This window comes from Lepisosteus platostomus, chromosome 10 (genome assembly GCF_059453375.1).
Source record: "Lepisosteus platostomus isolate fLepPlt1 chromosome 10, fLepPlt1.hap1, whole genome shotgun sequence".
In the NCBI taxonomy this organism is placed as follows: domain Eukaryota; kingdom Metazoa; phylum Chordata; class Actinopteri; order Semionotiformes; family Lepisosteidae; genus Lepisosteus; species Lepisosteus platostomus.
The window spans coordinates 16,597,012-16,607,676 of NC_142620.1; the positions used below are offsets into that span (position 1 = coordinate 16,597,012).

The 10,665-nt window shown below is 37.3% G+C and overlaps 1 protein-coding gene and 1 long non-coding RNA gene across 4 annotated transcripts in view; one reads left to right on the plus strand and one right to left on the minus strand.

Annotated features, from left to right (window-relative positions):
* Nucleotides 1-7,023, minus strand: part of bmf1 (BCL2 modifying factor 1) — a 28,473-nt gene extending 21,450 nt beyond the window's left edge. The window contains exon 1 of one of the 3 annotated variants that reach the window (XM_088648456.1): nucleotides 6,757-7,023. Coding sequence is in view for 1 of the 3 variants with exons in the window: in XM_088648454.1 (XP_088504580.1) it covers nucleotides 1,714-1,720 (7 nt within the window). In the remaining 2 variants the exon portion in view is untranslated. Of the gene's footprint in view, nucleotides 1-1,713; nucleotides 3,275-6,756 lie in introns of those variants that run through there. The other 2 variants (XM_088648455.1, XM_088648454.1) reach the window with 2 other exon arrangements.
* LOC148653442 (uncharacterized) lies at nucleotides 3,914-8,830 on the plus strand. The gene is made up of 2 exons (XR_015941666.1): nucleotides 3,914-4,442; nucleotides 8,502-8,830. It is a non-coding gene; the product is annotated as an uncharacterized LOC148653442 (long non-coding RNA).
* The last annotated feature ends 1,835 nt before the right edge of the window (nucleotides 8,831-10,665 follow it).

Here is a 10,665-nt window from a genome sequence, read left to right on the forward strand (position 1 = left end):
TTTTGCTTATTAATGGTATCAGTTCCTTTGAGCCTGGAGACGAATGCGAGCTCGAATCTAAAGTAGGCCCTACTTTAACTACTAGATCCAATGTAATAACATATCAAAACAATATAATGTTGGGCCAGCTCAGGTACCCTTATATCCAGGAAAAGATATTCCTCTGTGGTTGCACTTGGAACTTATTTCACTTTTTATCTCTGGGATGTCCTCCTGTTGTTTATGGCTCACTCTGCCCAAATATAAGCATCTCACACTGGTAGATACTTTATGAGACAGCTAGGGCTTAATCCTTCAGGGGTCATGCTTAGACTCTATAGCAGTCTAAGAGATACACTGCTTAATTACAACCTACAAAATACCATTACACTTACCATAGCACTCTACATTTATTTGACTAAATGGAAACAAATCTGGAGCAGATGTGAAGCAAAACTCAGCACTTTTTGTTCATCAGCTGTAAATTAAACAGTAAGTATTTATCTAAGCATAGGCCAGAGCTATTTTTTGCAATGTTCTGGCTCTGCAAAGAAAAAAAGAACTTCCTTGTTTGCCACTGACTTCCACTGATCTACTTCAAGATCATCAAGAATACTTAAGAGATGATCTTAGAGAACCTTGAATAATGTGCATAAAAATTTGAATTAAAAGGACTGCATGCAAAGAGAATTATGAGATCTACTAAACTAAAAAAAAATGTTGTTTTGTTTACAAATTTTGTAAATGCACATTCTCCAGATTGATACCTATAAAGTTTGGACTTAACTGGCGAAACAGGTTTTCAAACAGTAACAGTAACAATTTGTGGTACAGGACAAGAGGTGTCAGGTAGTCATTTTGGTTTGTACAGAAACCCCATTTCACCATGCTGTAATTGTACTGCCACTAGAATGATACCTACTATGTCTGGAGTTAACTTAATAAACAGTTTCTGTTAGTTGCAGCTTGTGTTACAGTCCCTACTCAAGCAAGCAGGTGATGACCTAATGCAAACGTAAACTGTATCACTACAACCTACTGTATGTGGTGCAAAGCCAAAAGCAGGTTGGGGTGTTGGTGAAATTTAATTAATTAAATAAAATGTAATAATGTAATTAAATCAGTGCAACAGTATACAGAATGCCCTTGTCTGGCAGCACTATTTTTGTAGTCACTGTGTAACTGCATTGAAGAATGATACCTGCCAAGTGGTGGAGGTAATCCACCAAACATTTTTTGTGATGCATGCTGTGCCAAACAGGTGATGATATATTAAGGACGATTGAGCCTGTGACATGCAAGTCTGAAGCATTTTGAATGTTGTCAAAACTCAACAGGTTTCAATCAGTACATTAGATACCAAAATGGCAGATTATGGCCACTTAACTGCCATTTTATTCATTAAATTTAATGTGTACCATTCTAGCTAATATGGAAAATGTGGGATTCTTGAATAAATCATGCTTAGAATTGGCCAAACCATTTTAAAATGGAGCAATTTGTATTAGAGCAGTTGATGGACTGATATAGGAAAACTGGCAAGCTGCAATCAAACAGCTTTAGCTATCTAAAATTAGCCAAGTGTTAATTTCTTAGTAGCTAACCAAACAGTATTGCAAACAAAATAGCACTAGGCCATCTTTATTTGTTCTGGAACACCAGTGCACTATATAGGCTAATCTCACAAACAGTTTATGATCGGCTGTGGGCATAAACTCAAAACAACTTCTGTACCTGGCATCCTGGCCAAATTTTCCACTGCCTGTTACCAATCATGGCCTTCATGAACTGGCTTCATCACTCTGTTCTCCTCCTCACTGATAGGTGATGTGTGGTGAGTGTACTGGCAGCACACTGGTGATGGTGGAGGGGAGTCCCCATTACCTGTAAAGAGCTTTGAGTGGAGTGTCCAGAGAAGTGCTATATAAGTATAAGGAATTATTGTTGTTATTGTTATTGTTATTAATATTATGATGATGATGATGTAGGAGCTGTCAGCTGCCCAGTTACATTTCAGTCAATGCAACAAGCCGCCATTTTGGCTGATGCAGAACCTCAGTTTCTGCCACAAACTGAATGTTTTTTTTCCCCCAGTACACCTGACCAAGTATAAGGTTTCTTGGCTGTCTGATCTGTCAGTAAGACAGATTAAAAACAGGGGACAAACCAAATCTTATGATCACTCTAGGCTTTCACTGCTTGTAATAATTAACAGATTGATTGAACTGATCTCAGATGCTGGACAATATTAGTCTTTGCTCTGTCAGCGCCAGCATGGACTTCCTAGTTTACTATGCTTCCCTAGCAAACTCTGAATTAGGTCTAAGAATACAGCTGAAAATTTAGCATTTCAGAATGTGTGCAACATCTCCTTCTTTACAGTAGTGACATGAAAATAACCATTTGCAATTATGAGCAGTAGTACTCTTACACATTTCAAAAACAGCAAAACCAAAGCACTGACTCATGAAGACAGAAAGGAGAGACTTTCGTTAAGACGCTCGAGATGATTCTGGTATTTGTTGGTAGTGTCTTTGTAGGACTAGTAATAGGAAAGTAGCAATGCAAAGCTGCAGTGTTAAAATAAGGCAGCTTTGTTAGCCTATTTCATAACACAATGCACTTTGTGGGATACAGACACTTAATGGAGGGAAATCTACCCTCTTTCCCTGTTATTCTCAAACACCACAAACAAATGGAGTGCATAGCACCCTCTGCTGCATGAGCTCCTGCTGTACTTCTTTACCATGTGCACTTCGCTGATCGTCATGATCATGTCAGAGATGACCCACGTTTCATAGAAATTAAGACAGCCATGGATTCCAATATGACAGCATGGTGTCCTAATAATTTCCCCTGAAAAAAAAAAAACTGCAAAAGATTATGAAACTTCCAGCACTGAGCATTTGAGCGTATTATAGACAAGAGCCATAAAGTACACCACAAGGCAAACAGATCTGAAGTACCAGTAGTCATGGGGTTAAACATGTATGATTGTTTTATGAATGCTCCAGTGATTTGTTCTACTAACGCTGCTTTATCATGATACAAATTAATAAAATCACACGGAGTCTGATTTTTAAACACTAGAAATCCCAATTACCTCATTCTCTCTGCAACACAGGTTAAAATGCACTTCTTGTCTTATTTTCACTGTGGACAATTGCAAGCATTTTGTTGTTTGATATTTAAATATGATCAAAAAGCACTGCATTTTACTTGGCCTAGTATTATAGCATGGCTTTAATCATTTAAAGAAAACCAGAATGTTAATTTAAAACTAAGTAAAATTGTCATCATTTTTTCACAATCATATTCAGTGCAATATACAGTCACTTGTGCACTACAGCTCAGAAGTTCCTCTTTCTAACATGTGACTAATCTAATTATTTTCTCCACATGCGAGGAAATGATGAACATGATAACCACTCATATTTGAGGATGGCACTACAGAGGTTCATGTCAGTACACATTAAAATTCACAGTTGTGGTTTATTGCAGTTTTAATATTGCCCTGATAATCCATTGAAAAATGAAACTTTCATTGACAAATATATTCCTAATTTACCTGTTGTCTCGATGTACATATACTGGCAAATATCTGGACAATGTCCAATACATCTACAAATACCAAAGGTAACTAACATACAAAAGGTGCAGTTCATGTGAACAGCAACAAATGAAACGTTTACAAAAAACGTCCTTCTTTTTCCTGAATCAATATAATAATACTTCACCTAACTAGTCTGGTGTGGATTTTCACTACAGTTTTGAACGACTGGTTGCTTTCAAGGGGAAAAGGTATTCTGGTAGATTTTTTTGGTTTAGTTTCTATATTGCCATTATTTAGGACCCAGAGGAAACATCTGAAATGGAAAGATATGACTCACTCAACACATAAAGGATGTTGCATCATTTTCTACTACTTCATATCCCCGAATCTCCCGCATAATCCAGCAACTTCAAAAACTATAATTACACTTTTTTAAACAAAACATTTTAATTCCACGCTGAACACGAAAGGCGGTGACACTTCACTGAACAGGGGTTTGGCTTTATTTTTGAAGAGCACAGGCCAAAATACTTTTTTTTATTTTCCAAGGGGTACAAACCTGGCAAATGTCACTCCAATCTTTCTTGGGTTTTGTCCTAATTAATAAACGTTTTGGAACGGAGCTACTGCGCTTCGATTAATATGAGAGTTGGCTTGAAAGCGTACACTTGTTAATGGTTCTCTTACACACACTACATACAAAAAGAAACGATCAAGAAGATACAAACTGTAAGTCTTGTAATTTTTTTAATGCAGCCTTTCTTTAATTCAGTAACATTGTATTGCAATGCAATCCGTGCCACATTTTATACAAACGTGAAAAACCTCTCAGACAGAGGGCGGTAGTTCTTCCGCGAATGACTATGAAGGAAAAATGCACGGTAGGGCGAGATCGCTTCTGCGGGTAAAGGTAGGTTTGTGTTGTGTTGAAGTACCTGATCATTTTTATTTAAAAAATCTATACGTGATATTAATAATATGTTTGACGTTCCACAGCTCATAATGTTCTTTGAATTAAATCACGGAGGTACATACCTTATTCCCTTGACTTCGCAAAAAACAGCTATAAAAAGCCTTGCACAATGTAAACGTAGAGGTTTTTGTTACTAGAATATTAAAGTAATCTTCCACTGCGTTACACGATAGAAATACTGAACATTTACCGAAAATATTTAAACCTCGAACACGGTCCCATTGCTTTTAACTATGTATTTCAAAATACTTTAATCTTTGCAAAAAACAAATCCTTTGCTATGGAGGCTTAGTTACTTAGTATTGCACCGATATTCCATGCACGCTGAAGCTTATGCTATATTTTATGAGTTTGAAGAAAAAAAGACTGTATAGGAGCGCAACTGACGGAAATCTACTTAATCAGCGCTCGGGATTATTTCAGCCTGACTGCACACAGTGGTGTAAAAGAATTTACACCGTCCGTTCAAGTTCGCGTTGAAGAACAGTAAACATTCAATATACTAAATCGTTCTTACAGTACTTCCACGCGTGATAAAATATTGTATCTACAGCCTTATCCAAGCGCTCGAAAAGGACAAAACGCCATCCGTAATATCGATTTGTCGTTCAAACGTCTAGTATTAACAATCTCGCTGATGGAGGTTTTTAAACTTTAGTAACAATCCTTTGTCCTGCTAAAGCTAAGAATCCGCGACGTGGTCGGCGTCTCGCCTGAAACTTAAAAGGTCTGCAGAACAGGCTGTGTTGTTAAAATAAAATACTGTAAAAGCAAAAGAACAATTTATTTCTATGCAAATGTCGGCTCTTTAAAATTGAGCCAATTTTAAATTCTACCATATATAGATCACATAACTGCACAGGGAAGAAAAAACGTGTACAGAGTTCAGTTAAAACTGTGTTAGCAGCTAAGCTGATCTTCAGAGTCTACTACAGTGCATATCCCGTGTAGTAAATTACAGTATGCAAGATCCAAATAGATTCACCCATATAGGGACACCCTAATATCGGGGCAGATTGACACCATGTTAAAATGGATACCAAACATTTAAACGATCTTTTCTTAAAATGTCAGAGATTTACGTACCATTTAACACATTATATTAATGTTAAATTCACTATAATACTTAAGGCAATAAACTGGATAACACAAATCTGTAAAAAACATTTAATATGACCTTATGCACAAGAAAATACATCTCGGATGCAGTCGCGTAACCAGAAAAAAAAAAGGTTGCTTTAGGTTTACTTCTTTCGTTTCCTATCTTGGAAACTAAATTGTCAAATGTTTGCTGTTACAGTGTTGCGTTCGACTATGTCAAGCAAAACAAAACAAGCGACCAGCTACCGTTTACGCAGCTCGGGTCAGTCAAATGAAAAATTGGTGGTTTGCACAACTTCAATGAAGGATATTGTCACCGTGTTAAAGCCAGTTTTCTGACTGACTAACCCTGTTGCTGCTAGGCTTGGCTCCGTTCGTATCACTGCCCTGCGACTCTGGAGAGCTGCGCTTGCCTTGACAAATCCCGGAAGCTACAGCAAAAAACCAAAACAGAAACACCAAGCGCGTCTCCCGTCCCCTCCAGCCAGTAGCTCCAGCCAGTAGCAAAGTTTAAAAGGCGGCGACTGTCCAGTCACCTTATTTGACTTAACCCAGATCCTCCGTCTCCTAGTAGTCCAGTTAAATCCAAGAAAGATGACGAAATGTTTCTGGACCGTAAAAGCCCAAACTGACCTTATGTCACGAATTGTATTAAAATTGAGATCTCGCAGGAACAACCTTAAAATATCCGTCTACGACAATATATTTGACTATAGTCGCTCCCAATTCCATTTTATATATATATACTACAAAAATGTCTGACAGTGATGGAAGATGAGTTTTAAAACTTAAGACTGTAGTTTCCTTACCGTCGCATCTGTGTTAACTAGTAAACGCTCATACTTCGTTACCTTTGGTGCCTGTGCTGGCTGCTAAGTTGTTATAAAATGTTTTTTGAGACTTCTCAGCGTGTTAACAGTCCCACGTATCGCAAAAGGATGAAGAAGACAATATTATCATCCCGTGTATTTATGTTTTTTTTTTCGTGCCATGATATTGAGACTGACAACAGTGATTCCAGAAACCGGTGTTTTTATGGCTGCTGTGAATCTTTGATGCGCATATTAATACGCATAAAATAATTGCATCCACATCGCACATGGTAGAGAGAAAGCCAGCTGCTCTTTACAGATAATGGCATATTACCCACCGCCAGTTGCTCTGTCTTTCCTAGCTTGTATCTTCCCTGTTGATGTTGAGGGTTTTTTTCTGCCAGCGCCGAAAAATAAATCTTGTCCTTATCCTTCCACGACAACGTTCATTGTGGTAGGCATTCAGCAACAAGCCGATTTAATTTTGTTAGACTTCAGCGCAAATTATTCCTCCCCCTGGATCGACGTCATTCAGAGAAGTAAATACAATGTCTTAAAGCTGCGGCACCGCATTTCTTTTACCTTTTTTTAACTGAACTTATATTTTTGTTCGATGGCCAGCAAACAACAATTCAGTCAGCGTTATACATAATATATTGCTTTTCTAAATGGAACAGTTTCCCTAGTACCTTATTATAATAAGCCTAGTTAACTTTTAAGAAGTTCCCTATGCAAAAAATAGCGAATATTATAAACATTATAAAACTAATTTACGTTTGACGTCATTTACGGTCATTTATACTTTTCCCGTTTTTTCTAAGCTGGGGTTGAATATTTTTAGGGGCACTATTCGAATAATTATTGCCTTTGCAGTTATTGCTCTTATTACGGTTAAAATAATTGCATTATGTAGAATAGTTGTTTTGTTAATCTCTTTTTAATAACGAGGAACGGGTAATGGGGTAATGAGTGGTATCACTTTCCGTGTAAGCATCGCTGTATTACATTCAGCAGTCCGCCACAAACCTCCAGCTTGGCGCTTGTGTAACTAAGCAGTGCTGTATCTTTAAGACTGTCAAGAATATTGTCACACCGCGCCAATCACGGTTTGTTTTGGTCCTGCCTCTCCATGTCGTACTTTGACACGTGGCTGGGAAATTCCCCAAAGAACAGCGTTTCCTGCAGACCAAGGGAAGGTAACTTATTTTTGCCGCGCTTTGCTCATGTGTTACATAGGAAAAGAAAAAAACAGTTTAAAGACAGGGCAGCTTCGACAGCTTGCCGCTTAGCTTTAATTGATAATGATGATGAAAATGGCTATGTACGAAGTGATTCATTTTGGTCTGAGAGTGAAGCTAATGGGAACAAAGAACCGACTTTTGGTTGTGAATTCAGGGGGAATTTGGTATACAGTTCTCAACAAATTGTACAATTACTAACCGAAGCTAAAATACCCGATTTTAGTAGGCTGGGTGAAGGCTGAGATACCCTTAAGTTACACTATTGCAAAAACTGAGTTTTGCTGAAGTTTTGTCTTGTCTTCAAAACCTGTTTCAGAGACTTACTGTTTTTCTTTCATTTTACTGTGATCAAAAGTTTTATTTATGCGGTTTATTTTTGTGTATTCTGTTTTGTTTTATTACAAAACAATATTATGGAAACAACTGCCACAACTACAGCTATTCATCATTCTACAGTTGTAAACTACTAACACTACTGTTTCTTTATAGCGCAACTGCTTGTGCTGTCTTATACTGTCTTTATCTTATTAATGGAGTGCTCAGAAGTGGGGAGGACACACTAGTTTTTTTTAAATCTTGTTAATTAACTTTAAAAGCAAAGGGTGGCCCTGATGTGCAACAGGATGTGCTTACTGCCAAAGGGAAACTTTCAGTCAATCTGCACGTTTCTGAAGGTTCATTGTGAACATGAGAAATTAATAGAATATGAAAGTTCTCCTGTGTCCTGTATGTATTGAGAATCATTCATGTTTGTTACACATTTTCACACTAGTGTTTATTTCAAAGCCTGTTCATATACAAATTACTAATTTCTATTTTTTTCTTTTCCTTCTTTCTTTCAGCTTTGGGATTTTGACATGCTCAAGATATTCAGTTTCAGATAACCAGAAAAGCCACTGATGGGGTAACAAGTTCACATATCACCCATAATGTTTTAACTGAGAGAGCAGATCAATTTATAGAACTGACCTGGTGGAAAAAATGTGGATTTTTTTTTCTTCTAATAGACATCCCAAATGTCATCTTCACAATGCAGTTTCAGTAAAATGAAGTATATTACGTATATTAAAAGTGCCTTTGAATTCATTTTCCCAAAGCTCTCTGCAGTTATATTCAGTGGTTACAGTATGATACATAAGAAATTGTGAAAATAAATGTTACTCCTGCCTTATCTGTGGTGCAGTCTTTTTTTCAAAACAAAAGATTTATTTATTCCTGTCAGTTTGGCATCCTCTCATTTATTTAAAAAAACAATACTACACTTCTAGCTTTGACTTTAGCATGTCTTCAGTTTTTTGTGCTGAAAGATAAATTGGTGAGTGGGGGAATCACATTAACAAACTCTTCTGTCATCAATCCAGAATTACAGAATAAAACATGTCTGAATTCTTTTGTTTTGATTTATGTACATTCTATAATGAGCAACATTAAAAACGCAATAAATGTGAATTGGAACCTATAGTATTCACTATGTCCTTGGTGTTTCTCAATATATATTGGAATATCCCAAATTGTCCCAAGGAATGTTTCTAAAAGGGAACAATTTTTTTGATCTTGTTGATAAGCATACTAAGTATTATAGGGGATATACTGGCAACAAAATGGTTTATCTCAGCGGCTATCTCATAGTAGCTTCTGCCTTGAATGCAGGATGACTCTGAGGACAGGAGATTGGATATTCTTATTCAGGACTCCCTGTTGTGAAGTTGAATTTTCCTAAAGACTGCTATGGGTTTGGGCTGGGCTGGAAGTCAGCAGGGGGTCCTTTATCTCTCTGGAGATGGCTAAGATGTCGGCTGCATGTGTCTGGTGCTAGATTTTGTCTGCCAGGTGCAGGAAATAGTAAACTTTACTGTTCTACTTTGGATTAGCGAGTCACTGTGAGGCTGCTGATTCGATAGGAATAAGTTGGTTAAATTCATGGGTTTTCTTACGAGCACAGAAAAAATCTAATAGTTTGTACTTTTCACAGTGAGTAATTTCACTGAGGGAAATGTGACATTCAAGCATTTCGGGTGCTTGAAAGGAATTCTGGGAGGCTCTGTGGCACAGTGGTTAGCATTACTTTGCAATGCTGGGGCCCTGGTTCAGTTCTGTACCTGGAGTGCTATCTGTGTGGAGTTTGTATGTTCTCCCCATGATAGCATGCATTTCTTCCAGGTGCTTCGGTTTCCTGTGTCTGTGTGTGACCTGTGATGGACTGTCCAGGCTGTATACTGCCTTTTTGCTGGGATAGATTGCAGTTTCCCTTTGACACCATACTTTATCAATCAGCTAGGAAATAAATGGATGGCTGGAATGGAGTTCTGGAAGTCTGGTATAATGTGGCAAAAAAATATTTCCTTTTATTATGCTGTTGACAATACTTTACAGTTCTTTTTCTTGTACAGGGAAAGAACAACAAATTAGTAAGTTTGCTTACCATTTTCATACCTAGCATTTTATCAGTCATTGTACCCACTGAATCATTCCTAACTATTGGGCTCCTCTTTTATTTCACAAACACATTTTACTAAGGAGGGGTACTGTCGGATCATTTCAAAGGGGTCGCTTCTATGCATGTTAGTTTAATACAAGAATTATGCTACAGAGTTTTGCATTAGCTTTACTGAGGCAGTGCAAAAGCAAATGAGTTCAGCGTTGTTTTCATGCTTATTCGGGTGGAAAGATTCAGCAGAGCTCAGTGCCACAATTCTGTCTAAATTTGCCCTTGGGGTTGGCATTGTAAACACAAGTACTTTATGACACTTTTTTAAAGGTAAAAATCAAGGACCACCATTGTTTTTGCCATAGTACAGTAAATTACAAATCGAACAGTTGTAATTGCATTACATTAGATTTCAAAGTTGACTAATCCTACTTACCAAGAAGAAGATGTATGTGTAAATGCAGCTAAAATAAAATAAGAAGGACTGCTTTTCTGAAATAATTATCATTCTTGAGTTCGGGTGCCTTGGTAGAAATGTGGTTAGTCAAAATGGTAAGTAGTGTCTGTTACAAAATTGA